The 15,810-nt window shown below is 37.8% G+C and overlaps 1 protein-coding gene and 1 long non-coding RNA gene across 5 annotated transcripts; one reads left to right on the plus strand and one right to left on the minus strand.

Moving 5' to 3' along the window:
• Positions 1-1,248: 1,248 nt before the first annotated feature.
• Positions 1,249-14,218, minus strand: LOC118173250 (haloacid dehalogenase-like hydrolase domain-containing 5). Of its 4 annotated transcripts, none has more exons than XM_035337656.1 (9): positions 14,036-14,218; positions 12,696-12,905; positions 11,498-11,610; positions 9,453-9,546; positions 8,190-8,223; positions 7,160-7,334; positions 5,062-5,250; positions 4,067-4,264; positions 1,249-1,276 (listed from the first exon to the last, which is right to left on the minus strand). In XM_035337656.1, the coding sequence occupies exons 1-9, from the start codon at positions 14,177-14,179 to the stop codon at positions 1,264-1,266; spliced, it is 1,170 nt and encodes a 389-aa protein (XP_035193547.1). In that variant the 5' UTR covers positions 14,180-14,218; the 3' UTR covers positions 1,249-1,263. The 4 variants fall into 4 exon arrangements, with proteins under 4 accessions (XP_035193547.1, XP_035193544.1, XP_035193543.1 ...); XM_035337653.1 differs by lacking the exon at positions 1,249-1,276 and adding an exon at positions 2,774-3,208; XM_035337652.1 differs by lacking the exon at positions 1,249-1,276 and having other exon boundaries at positions 3,636-4,264.
• LOC118173254 lies at positions 2,047-3,536 on the plus strand. The gene is made up of 2 exons (XR_004754096.1): positions 2,047-2,516; positions 2,593-3,536. It is a non-coding gene; the product is annotated as an uncharacterized LOC118173254 (long non-coding RNA).
• Positions 14,219-15,810: the final 1,592 nt, after the last annotated feature.

The raw sequence follows: 15,810 nt of genomic DNA on the forward strand, positions 1-15,810 counted from the left end.
CAAAAATCCGACTACAGTTACAAAGCCTGTTGTGTCTGCAAGGGGCAAGGATTTTTCCAAGGGCAAAACAAGCCCCTCAAGCAGGAGCTGCTCGCAGCTAGATATGGGCTGTACTGGGTCCATTTGAGAAAAAATTCCTTTGAGAAATACTTGTGACCTGTATTCATGCAGCTTTTTATAGAATCAGAGAATATCCCAAGTTGGAAGGGACCCACAAGGATCATAATTCCAACTCCTGACTCCACACAGGACTACCCAAAAATTCAGACCATATTACTAATAAGCATAGTACAAACACTTCTTAAACACTGAAAGGCTTGGTGCTGTGACTACCTCCCTGGGGAGCCTGTTCCAGTGAGCAACTACCGTCTCAGTGAAGAACCTTTTCCTGATATCCAACCTGAAATGTTGAAAAGCATGTACTGCTCTGAAGAACGGTTTATGTGAAAAACAAAGGTAATTACCAATTAATCTGTTCATATTTATGGCAGATAAGCCTGGACCATTAATTTTTTTCAGCTTTTAGAAAGCATGCCACGTGCATCCTCTTACAGGACCAAGGCAGAAGTACTCAGGAAAGCACCTCATCCACTTCTGTAGCTCATAGGTACTCAGTCCACAGGAGCATCCCAAATTCATAGTTTTTTTTTTTTTTTTTTTTTTTTTTTTTTTTTTTTTTTTTTTTTCTCCTGAATGTCCTGTTTCTGTGCCTGCCCAGGCCTCCCCCATTAGTACAGTAAGCTGCTCTGTGACCACCTCATCCACATCAAGGCAATGTTAGCTATTACAATAGTTAACTCTACTGAAATGTTTTGACACTTCTTTTTTACAGTTCTCATCTGTACCACTTCCTGAGTGAACAGCAGACAAAATTCAAATAAGAAGTGTCAGTGTAGTATCTTTGTAAGACATCAAACAGTATAATGAACAATAATGCCTGCTTTTTCAGCAGTCATATTAATAAAAATGTAAAGATAACAAGTCTTTTGCTGGAATTCAGGAAAGTAGACTGTATGGAAGCATTTTGGCACAAACATTTTCACTAGAATTATAAATTAAAGTGCAAACTAGACTTGGACTCATTGAGGGAGGAATACAGCTTTTCTACTCACCTTGCAAAGTGTGAGAACCTCTGGCAAAGAGATGCTATACCACTAACATCAGTAGTATTTCAAATACTGCAGTGAGTGTTCAGTATGCATTAACACTGGAACATGGCAACGAGGAAACAGTTTGCTTTCAGGCTCCATTGCTAGCTCTATATCAATTGTGGTTGCTGTAATAATTAGAGAATACAATTTAATTCCAATGCACTTAGTTCAGCAACACTATAATGAATTTGTAGGAGCATCTAGCATGTGGGTGCTGTGAGATCTTTCACATTCAGCAAGAGCTCCAGATAAACATTCTCAAAGGTAACTCACTATATCCCTTATCCCTTCAAATCTTTAAAATTTTTCATATTTCACCAAAATATTTGCCTGGCTCACTAGTATACCATGACCTGTGCCTACTATGCTAACATTTCTCTCAAGTTTTGTAGTAGTTCCAATATATATGTCATCTTTGTTCACCGTACATGGTAACAACTACCTGTTTTTTTGTTTTGTGCTGATGCAGCTCCAAATCTAGTAGCACCATAAAACACTACTGGGACTCAGTCATACATTCATCTGAAGAATCACATTAAAGATAACTCAAGCAGACTCGTCATTGCAAATGACCTAAGAGGACTACAGACTGAAAACCATCCTCCTCTTAGTGTAGTGAAAAAACAGTAGCCTGATTAGTAGCCAAACATAAGCATTTTAAGTTACTGTTTTCATGAGGAATGAAGTTTAAAAGTATACACACAGTTCTTTCATGAACCTTTTGAAATATTCATGCATATTTTGGGAGAAAAAAAAGAAAATGGAACAATGTGTTCTTCAACTTCCACTTTTTTATTTCTTGCTTCACTGATGGTCTAAAATGGTTTCCAATAATAAAGAGCTCTGCAACATGCTTCAATATTGAAACAACACATCTTCAATTATCTTGTCATCTTACAAAACCGTAACTACACTCTTTACCTAGAAAGACTCGGCATACTTTGCAAATAGTTGGCATATTACAGAAATGTGCTAAAGTAGATATATATTCGCTTTCTGTAACAATAAGAAAGGCAAGAATATGCAGCTATAATATTTCCCCAGTGAAGAAAAAGGAGATAAACTGTTTGGAACAGTTTCCTTAAACTTAGAATCCTGGATCATGCAAGGTATATTGAAAGTTACTTCTGAAATATTACCAGTGCATGAATCAACAATTTTGATAGTTGAGAGAGGGATTAGAGTGATTTGCACATGGAAAAAAAAAACACAAGATAAGCCTGACTGCATTGTAACAATTTTGATCTCTTCGTGACAGAATAGTTTTCAGATTTTGAACTAACGATAATAAACACTGAAGAAGTTGGCCAGGAAGTCATTTCTCTTCATGCCACCACCTGTCTAAAATGGAAGACCCACAGATTTGTCTGTACAATTTCTAATTTGCAAAACAAAAAATAAACAAGCAAAACACAATAAAACAAAACCCATACCTGAGTAGCTCCCTAGGGTGATTTCTGTGTAAGTTGACTTTGTTTTAAATACACTTAATTGGCTTATGTTTGCCAATCAATAAAGGACAGACATATCTTATTTCACAAGTACACTGTTACAACCAATAGAACTATTTTCAAATATATCTTTTAGATTAAAATGTTTAAAAGTATTTTACAAAAATAAGGTAAAATAAATTACATTTTTAATGAACAGATATAAAATCCATGAACCGAACACATAACATTGATACAGAGAAAATATATTAATCTAAAGGCCAGTTAACTACCACAGTGGCATGAAGCTTCAAGTAAATTACTAGGCACTTTTTGCCCAAATAACAGTCACACATTCAGTGGAGAAGTCCAGCTGAGAGAAATGCCTGAAATTTTCTAAAGTTTTCTAAAATTCTAAATTCCCCATAGAACTGCAAATAAAAAGGTAACAACAAAAAGGCCAGGTATTATGCCATGCAGAACAGCCGTTGTTAGCTGCCTTTCTTCAGTTCAGCTTTGCAGGAGTTCTAAAAACGGTTTTAACAACTCAGCCCTCATCAGCTTATATGGGCATTTCTTTTACAGATTTACACGTCAAAGTAGAGAGGCAATGCACCTACAGACACACTGCAAAAACAGGTAAGAAGAAAGGCTGTGGGGTTATATGTGAGTACAAAAAAGCAGAACATACTTGAATTTAGCACTTATTTGAAGCAACACATTTGAAAAAGTGCACAGTACTTGCAGAATACTGAGAAGTCTGCATTACTTGCAGAATACTGTGCTCATTACTGACCAATTTCTAATCGTGTGAACAACCCCAGCATCACAAAGACCCCCAAAAGTTAGAAGCTAAATCTTTCAGCAAACAAAAAAAGGCCTGTCACGTGGCAATTTAAGTACCAGTAACGCACACAAACTATTATGATAAAATAGCTAAAATATCTAAAAAAAATGAATAGGATGAAAATAAAGGACAACTAAAGCAAGAAATTACATATTTTCAAATACTTTTAAAAGTATGCTTTATACTTATATAATTTTATATTAAGTATATTAAGCACAGATTTTTAATGTATATAATTTTAAGTACATTTAGCACACTAATCTGTGCACAGATATACTTAAATGTATATAAATTATATAAGTTTATATAAATGAAAAAGTAAAAAAAAAAAAAAAAACACTTTACAAAGTTTGTGGCATGATTTTAAAGCACACTGCTGGATTTGGGGGGTGGGGAGGAGCATAGCACTGAGTAGTCCTTAAGAAATCATGTCATCTCAATTAGGAGCAAAGTTCTCCAGATGGAAGATCAGGTCTACAGCAGCATCAACATCTGGTACAATATGATCTGGTTCTAATAAACCGGGATCAAACCTAAAATCTCTGTGGCCGTGGAACACTGTTTCGGTTATGCTCTCCTTGGTATCCAAGGGTGCCTCTGTGTGGGGATTATAAACCCCAGTACAAACGAGAACAGACCTACAGTGGGTAGCAGCAGCAGATGCTAATTCATTCTCCCAACTGTTGTCTATTTCATCATCCTGAGAGAGAGCAGCAGACCCTCTGCCTCCAGCAACTTTGGCCTGAATCTGTGTTTTTGAACCTTTTCTGGAGTTCTTCTCTTCAAGATAGCGATTGTAAAGGTTAGCACCGTAGACATCAGTCATGAGATTATCTCTGCAAAAAAGAAGTCTAGTCAGCAACACAATATTAGTTCTCTGATTTCAGTTTGTCTGAGAAGACGTTTTTAAGGGTTTGATATAACAGTTTAATTTGCGCTTTACATAACTTCATGTGGACGTACACAGGAAGAAACCCAACCATATAGCTATTTTATGCCATTTCATCAACTATGACATTTAATAGGAGTAATTCTCCATACTGAAAATTGCAGACGTGGTAAGGGGGAAAGGAAATCAAGAATAGATTTCAGCAGTCCATTAATGAACTTGTATTTCCAAACGTCTTGGAGATTCTGGAACAGTCCCTAGTACAACAGAGCTTTATCTCATTCTATGAAAAGGATTCTATGATGTCACTACATGCACAGTAGTGTATGACCAAGCTTAATGACACCACAAATCAATTCTAGCTCTACATTCATTAAAATCCCATTTTCTACTCAAAGCTCGTTAGGGTTATACCAGTAACAAAACAATTAGTACAAAACAATCCTCCCACTGCCTTTTTGTTAAAGACTTACAGAGCATATTAGAGAATTTTTTTTTTAAATTGACATATAAACCAATTTTTGTACTTCTACAGAAATTACACATAGAAAGAGCTAAGTATTAAGTTTCAAGATTAGAAACAATGAGGTCTGAAATCATAAAAAAGTACAACACAGTGCCAAGAACGTTAGGTAGCCCCAGTGGTGGCACAATGGTCCCAACTAACCAAGTAAGAGCTGTGTATTTTAGTTTGCTGGTATTTATCTCGTAAGTAATTTCTTCATTAGACTTATAACATCTTACCCAACAGCATAAAGAGTTTGAATAGGTTGCTTCCATTGTCTTTCTGCTGCTTGAGTCCTGACAAGGTATTCTGCGTACTGATAGGTCAGTTCACTAGGCTTGCCCATTAAGGCCTCGTATTTCAGATCTTTGCCAGTGATCTTCTTGTAAATGTTTTCCAGACAAACCATGAATGTTCCATGCCCAAACCTAAGAAGATAGAAAGACCTTGTGACAAATCAAGTTTTATGAAGAATACAGCAAAAGATTAGGTTCTTTTTTTTTATTGAATAAATCATATCCTGTTACCATGAATTTTCCCTCAATTTACATGCAACATTTCCACAGCTGTTTCAGTAATAACTAGGTGCTGATTAGCTGAACAACAAAGACCTTAATAAAAAAAGTAATTGGGACAGCACAGACTTACCAGTTTTAAAAATGTAGGAATGATTTGCAATAGTGTCGCTTGTATTTAGGCAGGTGCTTCAGTTACAAAAGGGAATTTTTGAAATAATACCTAGCCTGTGATCTGCTCTTTGCAGTGACCAAACAGAATCAGCTGAATTAATAAAGAGAAGATGAAAAGGAAAGTTGGAAATGGACAGAAGGAAAATTAACCTCTTTAACCACAAGAGTATACCAAAATCCACTCTGTAATTTAAAAACTTCATGGGTTTCTCTCAAGAATAGAAGCAAAGGAGATTCATGGAACAAACTATAATTTTACAACAAGCTTTTGAGAACACTTATTTTACTCAAAAAAGCTAGTAACAGTGACAATGGCTCATCAATCAAGCCATGCCAAGCCAAGCCAATTAATTTAGAAGATGTAATTTCATGCTTTAAAAAAGCAGTTTTACTTCATTACTGAAATCAGGATACGGGGGTTAGGGATGAATTAATACGTATCACTCGAGAAACAAGGAAGCATCAAAAACACTGTAAGAAGAATAAGAAGTTGCTATACAGCAATCCTATTTTCTAGAGTATACATAGTACTTTAGAAGAACTATTGGTACCTTGTGCACATAGATGAGTATAGCTGTTCAAACCAAGTATCTACAGCCTAAAAAAAATGTGTAACGTTTGAGCACCAGAAGCCACATGAGACATTGTGCTAATAAATTCAGTATCTAGTGGCCTAGAAATTAAAATAAGAAAAAAGCTAAAAACTGGAAACAGCTGTAGCACTTAAGTATGGTAAAGAATTAGTTTTACCCAATTAACTATTCATTTCCTCTCTCTACCCTGTTTGTTAAGAAATATGAATAAATCAGCACACAATTATTTCCAGTACTTATTAGCAACAGCTTAAAACCACATTTTCCAGTAGGGAAGGTAACAGCACTGACACACAAATCCGTCATACTGTCGAGCTCAAATGAAAAAAAGAGATGTCAGTTTTAACGCTGGATCTTTCCCAAAGAACACAACTGAAGCTATGCATCTTATTTACTGTAGATATACTCATTACCTTACTCTAGTTGAAACTATTACATGCATATAGTTTGCTAATGTGCTAATTAGAGATGGTCTTTGCAACCAAGTAAGAATACCTGACAAGATCTTCTACCCAAGACCAAGCCCATTATCAAGTCACAATAACAACAATATCTATTTTGGTGTATGTTTAATTTTTACTATTTCTTTTTTTCTTATGTTCCTTAAACAATTCACTATGCTGTCTTCAGCTCAAAACCACTGCTTTCAACTAGCAGGGCAATTTCTTCACTCTACCAGAAACTGCAGGGTAGAAAACAAGAATACCAGAAAAGGACCTAATGAAATGAAAAGTTAAAAAAGGGTATTGTTTCCATTTTTTTTTCCTTTGGACAAACTCTAAGATTCTCAAGCAAAAATTTCTCTATTTTGCAAGTGAGAAAAAAAAAGGTTTAGGTCTTACAAGCACTTTATCTCAAGTAACTAATTTCCGGGATGCAATAATGTAGACAGTAATAAGACAGCATTTGCTGAAAGTACACTACTTGTGAAATGTTGTATTCAAAGCTGAGATCTACTGTGAAGCTACATGAAAATATTGATCACGGATTCTACTGAAAAAGTGAGGAAAAACCTAAGATACAACATGGCACACACACATTGTAATTGCACTTACCTTGGAGACTGTGCTTCAGCTACCCACATCAGATCCATATTACAAGCAAGTACAGGTATATGAGGGTAATTTTCATGGTGATAAGGATTTCCAGGATAGCCACTTGTCAGCAAAACATCTATGATCAATTGAAGGTTGGTTTCCCATCTGACTGGCTCCCCAAACAAAACAACAGCTGTAAGAACAAGAATTACAAAACAGAGTTGATAGGGCACAACTCTGACACAACTTGGTCTAAAGAGGCTGAGCAATTAATTTGATTCAACCATGAACTGATGAAATAGTCACATTAACTTTAACATTACAAATCCATTCATTCATAGAAAAATCTTGGAAGTAACAAGACCCCAGTGCAATATCTATGTGTTTAAGAAATTATATGATTTTTTTTTTGTATTGGCTAAGTTGCTGCACAGCACTAAGTCTTATGTACCTTTGTGAATTCTGTATGTTTATATACAGTGTTAAAATAATCCATCAGGAATGTTACTTTGTTCATCTTAAAAACAAAATTGGGATACTGTTTCTAGACAACTTTCAGATCTCCAGCAATCACCATCTGGATTTTTTTTTTAATCCTGAAGTCCAGCTTTTACCTTACCTTCCTGTTTTGCAGACAAAATGGGGATGTGAATATGGCCTGCTGAAACAGGACGCTTCTCATACTACAACTCTGAAGTGACCCTCCTGACAACTGCAAGACCAAGACCCGTTATTTCTGAACTCTTCAATTCTTTCTTAACATTTACAAGGAATGCAACAATAGCCTGTTAAAGGAAGATAGAAAAGGAAAGCAGACCTCACCTTCCTTCTGAAGCTTTTAAAATACATGGTTGAAAATTGCACATAAAAAACAGTTTTCTCATGCTTTATACATTCCATATTAATGGCCAATATCACTAATGAGGAAATTTTGGAATTGTCTCAGCCAACTTTCTAACGAGGCCAGCAATTCTAATTATAATGAAAAGTACAATAAAGGTATTTCATCTATTCATGGACAGTTGCAAGTTAAGTAAAGATAACTGACCCTCAATCTTGGGAAGCTCCACAGCAGAGGGGTACTGAAATAAGAAAAAAGTAAAAGTTTTCTACAAGATTTAACAGCTACTACTCTTTTTAACAGAATAAATTCAAGTATAGTTCCCACACTTGCCTTCCACAAAACTGACAGGAAACACACACTCTATTTTGGTGCAGATACTGCTCCCGTACCTGATGTTAGTTTACTTACAAATTTGCATTTCAAGTTCTAACTGAAATCTCGTGGTAAATGGACAGCAGACAAGTGATTGCGTTCTACATATGGAAGCCTTCTACAATCTATTCAACCACCACAGGGAATATAGCTGCTTATTTCACTTCTGTATGTTAAGGAAAGCATGGATGTTTATTTTTCTGCAGGAGTAACACTGGCCTCTGTCATTAACAATACATTTGAAAAATGTATTTTGAAACATATTTCTTTAACACTGCTAAGAGAAAATATTAACACATCATACAACATTTATTGGCCAAACAGTAGTTTCATGATTTCATGATTTACTTGTCATAGTGACAAACACATGAACATTTTCTTGAACTCTAGACGTGCATGGTTGAGAAGCAAGGCAAACACTGATATAATTAAGAATTGTATGAACCACAACAAGTAATTTCTTGACTATCCATTGAAAAAAAACTTCATTTACTGACCCTGCATATATTTAATATACGCATGCATTTGTTGTGTATGCATACATTCACTTCATATTGAAATTCTGCAAAATTCAGTTGAAACCATGCTGCTTATGTAAACTAACAGTATGTACTGTTCATATTTAAATATACTAAAATAATGGTATAAACAAGAAAAGCTTTCCTTTGGAGAACAGTTAGTTATCTGCAAATCATTCTTTACAATTAGATCAACCTCATAGCCTAAAACAGTACCAAGACCATCCCATTCTGGAAGAAAAAGCTAATTTCATCTTCCATACATTCACAGAAACCGGTAAGCTTTCCAAACACATTTTTAATTAGGTATCTGTAATAAGTTATCAGTTGTCTCACAACCATAAGTTACAAAACGTAAAGATTTGTTATGAAGTTAACATTAACAGAAAAAAGTCTATACAGTTGTTAAAAATGTTGCAATAAAACAAATAGGGAGACAGGAAAAAAAAAAAAGCTAAGTCAAAATGCTGCATAAAACATAAAACAACAGCATTAGCTCTGTAGTTTAAATATTGACCTCTACTGTAGGATGTCATGTAATGATCAAACAAAAAAAAATTAAAAAACACAGACTCACCAAAACATCAGGTGTTCTGTCATGGTCAACTACATCTAGCAAAGGGTATTTCTCCCGCAATGTTTCAATGGTGATGGGTTGACTGAAACCAAGACTGGGAAAACACCAGTTAAGGATACACAATTGCTTACACTCAAATACTTTTAAAAATCTGTAATTCAATTTTAACGCAAGCAGGTTATCATCTAGTAAAGCTAATTATTTAGGAATAAAAGCAACATATTAAAGACTTCTTGCATGAGATAAAAAGATGATCATTCCATTCTTTATATACAGAAGACCTGTATGCCTGAAATCTTAACAGAAATTACGTAGAGAACTTGCTCAAAATACGAGATTAAAAGGAAGAAGCCACCTAATACCTGCAAAATTCAAAGATTACCTTTACATAAATACAAAAAAGTTCATCTGATGGCAAGACAACAGGTTATGTAATCCTTATAGGAAAGAAATATGATCTTTCTGAGGAAAAAATACTGTCCCCACAAACCATGCTTTCCTCAGGCCATTATAGCTGCAGATGTAATTTCAGATAAACATAGTAAAGCTCAGTCTACTGCAAAACAATGAACTGACCAATAAAGGTTAATTATGCCCTACAGGCAGCGAAGATAAATTCAGAAATACACTAAAAAAAGGAAAGGAGAAAAAAAATGGAGAAAATTTCCAGATTTGCATTGTAGTTCTCTTAAATGCAGATATATTCCATTAATTTTAACTTCCTTAGCAAGACAATAATCAAACTGAAACTGCTCATTTGTGCAAAAAGCAGTGGGGATGCTATTTGCAATACTACCAAGACTTCTGCAATGAATATGCAAATAAGAGCTATTTATATATATCAACTACACAAACTAAGCCACCTGATTTTGTATTAGAATTAACACTATAGGCCACTTGTAAAGGTGTTTGAAAATAAGAGTATCTCCTATAAGAATGCTATCCAACATGTACACTTTCTGTACGCTGAATTCAGTCCTGTAACACGCTTTTCTCTTAACACGTCTAACAAATTTTGGCAGGTAACTGGAATGTTCCTTCAGTAATTTTTCTCATCTTTGAGCATGAAAGCAAACTTACACTTAGAAGTTGCATCTACATTTTTTACAACTTATGGTTTAAAAGTACAGAAGGGAGTTACTGAAAGCATGAGACAACTTAAGGTCATTAAGTCAGAATCTTTGACAGCACAATTATATCAATGTAATTAAAGTTCTTTTTGACAGTTAGTACAGAAGCTGCAAAAATATTTTCAAGTATAGGTTTACCCTAGATATTGGTTATGAAAACAGTATTACCTGGTGTCAGATGCTTACAAAAAGGAAAAAAAACAAACAACAAAAACAAAGCACAAAAAGCAGAACCTACACCCTAGCTAGTAAAGCTAAGAACAGACATCTAGCAGGTTATTTGTTAATGCTGTGACACTCTACAAAGCAGATCTCAAGCTGCTGAGTTAAAAGGAAAGCGTGATAAATAACAGATAAATAACACCCCACTCCACTAGCAGGGGATAACCTACTGGCACATGACCTGAGCAGGCAGGCCTGAAGAAGGTAACGGAAGATGAAAGAAACATAGAGCAACAAACTCAGGCTCTGAAATACCACTGCCAAGATAAGGCTAACTATATATATTATTTACTACATGATACTGTAGAGTGCCACGCTCTCAAGAGGATAAAGGTTGGACCAGATGATCTTAGAGGTCTTTTCCAACCTAAATGATTCTATGATTCTAAGAGGGTACAACAAACCCTTTGTGCCAAAGGATCATTTACAAATATATGCCAAAGAAATAATTCCTTCTCCCTTTCACAGTAAAAAGGCATGTAACAGTAAGGTGAAAAAGCGCAGAATAAAGTAAAGCAACCATCAACAAAGCAACCGTTTTCAAAACATACATTTGACGTTAGAGTAGGAACTACCATAGCTTAATAATGAATTCTTAATACTGAATCTGTAGTGTTGAATTATTTGGTCTTTCTAACTTGATTAAGGAAAATACTTGAGCAGAAAGTTGCCTTTTTTTTTTTTTAAAGATACTCTTGAGCAATATCCAGAAGCGGCCCTTGTCCAGATACAAGAACACATTTTTCATGATAACGTTTGAACATCCGCAGAGGACTGTGTGACATCATCACTTGGTCTTGTGAAATCTGTTTGAAATTTAAGAACAAAAGGAGTTTATTGGCTTTCAGGTAAGTAATTTATATGTAGATTTACTTAACAGGTGTGACAAATTCTATGAATTACAAAACAATCATACATATTTGTATAAAACCACATCAATTTTTACTAAATTTCATAGTTGAAGGGGGATAACATCCCCCTCTCAAAAAAAACATACATTGCTAATTGACATACACGTTCCTTTCTGCTTCCATAATTCTATTCCACATCAACACAAGGTTTTCTCTCCTAGTTTTACAGAGTCATCAAATTAATTTAGAACAAACAAGGAAGATGAACCAGCACTGCTCTAGTTCTAATTGCAGTAGATTTGCTAGACTGCAGCATTGATTTTGTTGTATTTGAAGACCTTTTCTTAGTTTACATATCCCATTCCTTTAATGGCCATGAAAACAGTAAAATGATTATCCTAGAAGAATTCCTACTACAAAATTACTATCTACTACTACCACAGATCTACAAAAAAAATCCAGAAATAATTTAGATATGGCATTTGACCCACAACATGTGTGATTTTCTATTGATGGAGACCCTTACTGAAAGAAAAGGCACCGCAGAACTTACTTTATGGCTTTATCTTAGTAATGCTCAAAAATAGTCCTCAACAATGTGCCTGCAGAGCCCAAGGACTGGAGGGAAATAAATTTTTTATCACTTATACCAAAGACAGATAGGAGGCTCCAGTCTTCACATTATCACGGAAGACATTCAGCTTGCTAGAGCAGCATTTCACGTTACTGGCACACATTTATTTATTTTATTCAGAAAGAGAAGGCAAGTTTTAGTCCCACCATAATAATTTTGCAAAGAAATACCATTGCTATTGGAAATATCACTACCTTTACCAACAGAAATACCATTGTCATTAGTTTCAGACAGTTTGTTTTTTTTTTACTTTTATAGTACTTTTACTTTTATAGTGCTTCCAACAAAGCATTTCAGAGGGCTTAAGGCAAAAGCAAAAACTCACTGAGCAGCATTTAATGGAATATAATACATTTGACAATCACTGAAAGTAAATAACTAAAGAAATAGGATTTAAGCTACTCACTGGAACTCCTAGTATATTAGACAACTGATCAGCTTTTTTCTGGCGAAGGCAATTCCCTGCATTGGTGACAAATACTACAGGCACCAAGAATTGTCCCTGAGAATTAACTAGCTTTTGAAAGGCTGTTTTTGCAGCAGGTATTGGAGTCTTTCCTCGTACCAGTACACCATCAATGTCAAAAAGAAACCCAAAGGACGGCAGAATGTTGAGCTGCAAGAATAAATTGAAAAGAAAGAGTGTATTAGTTATGTCCAGGTGTATACATATTTGATAAGATATGCAATAGTTACACTGCAGTTAACACACACAGTTCCACAGGGAAGGAACGGATCTTTTATTTTGCCCTTTCTAATATGCCTTATAGGCATACTTATGTGATACAATACTATTTGAAGGGACATACTGACAGAAATCCAGCCTGCCATGCACTGAGAAAGGGCATTTTGCCCATAAAAGCATCACTTTGTCCCTCATCAATTATTCATTGGGTACATCTATCCAGCAGCTGGGTACAGCAGAAATGGACACTGCCACCACCATCACCATAAGAGACAGGAAAGGTAGCTACACTCTCCTTGACAAGTTCTCACTGCTGTCTTCTCTAGAAGACACAAACTGCATTTTCAAAACCCATAAGTGAGAGTATATTCCCCTACAAAGCCAAATTTATTAAGGTCAATATTTTAAGGGTATCGCAGTGTCATTGATTTTATAGAGGCAGTTTTGTCTATCAGCCTTACATCCACAAACTCCCTCTGAAACCCTCTGCTTTCTCTCCTCTATAATCACTGACTGCTACTTAAAAACGAAACAAAAACCCTGCGACCATGCTCTCGGTGTAGGTTGTCGTTAAGGTCCCTTCCACCCCAACCATTCTGTGGTTCCGCTTCAGGAGCGCTGCACCAGAAATAACGTGGCTGCAGCACAAGAGACACCACGGGCTTGCTGATAAGCATACAGCAGTCTTGTTAGTCTTTTTTAAGTAGGGATGTGACATTTCTGAAACCAGACTGTAACAGGGTCGCAGTAAATGCTGTTCTTCTCACAAGTTTAGCTGTCTGAACATACCCTAGACGAAGAACGCGAACTTCACAGTAGCAGCGATTTGCCTTTTACAGCTCCACCAAGGGAAAGGAACTGAGAAGCGAGCTCCCAGCGGGAAATCACGGAACCAGAGCAGCTCACGCCTCGCTCTGACCGGGAAGGCGCCGCCTCCCTCGGGCCGCCGCTTCCACAGGCCGCGGCCCCCCGCGGCACGAGGCCGCATCCCCGCGGGAGCCTCCGGGCCTGGCTGCAGCCGCTTTCCCGGTCCCGCGCGGTCCCGCCCCGGCCCCTCTCACCTGGCCGCCCCCGCTCCCTTCAGCCAGCGGCTCGGGACCGCCGGCGGGGGTCGGCTGGGGCCCGCTGGGCGCCGGGAGCCGGAGCGGCCGCCCCGCGGAGCCTCCCCCGAGGAGGCCGCGGAGCGCGGTCAGCCCCCGGCGCATGGCGGCAGCCCCCGGGCACGGCCGCCGCCCCGGCCCCCGCTCCCCGCCGGCCCCGGATCCCCGCCCCATGCCGGCTTCTCCGCCCTGGGCGGGCGGTGCCGAGGAGCCGGGGAGCCCCGCCCCGGGGAAGGCCCCGCCAGGAGGGCCCGGGTTCAGCCGGCGGGAGGGGAAGGAGCGGAGCCCAACGCTCCCTCCGGGCGCAGCCCCCCGGCCTTCCCGCTCCTCCCGGTGCTGCGGGACCCGGCGCCTTTCGAACTAGTACTAAGTGCGACGTGCATAAACACGCTGCGGTCCGTCGGGTGCCGGATCTGTATCGCAGCAGAATTCCCCACATACTGAAGTGAGGCACCAAACACAAAATACCATTAGTTAACAGACACCCCGCAAAGCTCTGTGTCCTTATCTTCCTCCTCTGCTAATATGGATTAAGTAAATCCACTTATTTCCTCGTTCTCCCCCCCAGCACTCCAGGGAGAACCCGATCTTCCAGTGACTGCGCTACACTTGCCACGACAGAGGACGGCAGGTGTCTTCTCACCACTCACGTGGTTGGCATTAAATGAAACAAAGCTGCATGCAGTTCTAGAGCAGAAAAGCACACAGAAAATGATCCAGAGAACAGAAGTGTTAAAACATTCAGGAATGATTTAACAAATCCCAAGCCAAGACCATGCACAGGACAGAACTCTGAAGCGGAAAAGAACACAAGTATTGTAAAATGATTATCGTCACCTAGTCATGTTCAAAGCTAAGGTATTACACCAATGGTGGAGTTAAAAGCCTGATAAAATCCACATCTCTACAGCTGCAGACCCAAAGTAAGAGTTAATGCATGCATACGACACTGTTGCAGTCTCTAGGACAAACTACAAGTTCAGTTTCATGGCTTTGGCTACAGAAGGATCCCAGCCCTAACTTCACCAGCAACGTAACAGCCTGTAGAGCAAACAAAATATAGGTATTTTGCTGCAGGCCACTGCCAAGAAACAATTATTCTGCAATTTGTTGGCTCAGACATGGCTGAAGAGAACATTCCACTTAAAAACACTTAGCATTCAGAGCTGCACCGTGTCCAGCACAGAGGGTTCAACCAGCTGCCATTTTGCATTGCACAGGTCCAGATTGCATTTTTATACATCTGTTCACTTTGTCTTGGTCAGTGGAGATCAGCATCTGCTTCAAGACTTCCCTGTTTATTATACTGGTCTTGCTCAGGACTGTTAGAAACTCTCTTGAACACGAATACAATTACTATTTTGTCCTGATTTTTTCATCATTCTTCCTGTTTATTCATTTTTATGCTTTTTCTCATTATCACATTGCCCTAATCTGTCTATTTTTGTCTTTCATGCTATAGATGTATATGGTGACAGAAAGGACCAACCATAGCTATTACCAGTCTCCCAGACTGAATCAGGCTGTAATAATTAGTGTTTTTTTTTTTCTCCTCTAAATCTGGTTTGGTTATCTGGAGTGTATAGCTTAGCAAATCTGCAGCAAGACATGCATTTTTCTTACAAGCACTGTTCCGCTAGTAAAAAATGTATACTAAACAAAGACAAGAAAAATGGACGGTCTAATAGAAGCATGGTTGGCAAGGGGCTGTTTACAACCAAACTTTAAATGCCTTT

Source organism: Oxyura jamaicensis, chromosome 12 (assembly GCF_011077185.1).
Source record: "Oxyura jamaicensis isolate SHBP4307 breed ruddy duck chromosome 12, BPBGC_Ojam_1.0, whole genome shotgun sequence".
In the NCBI taxonomy this organism is placed as follows: domain Eukaryota; kingdom Metazoa; phylum Chordata; class Aves; order Anseriformes; family Anatidae; genus Oxyura; species Oxyura jamaicensis.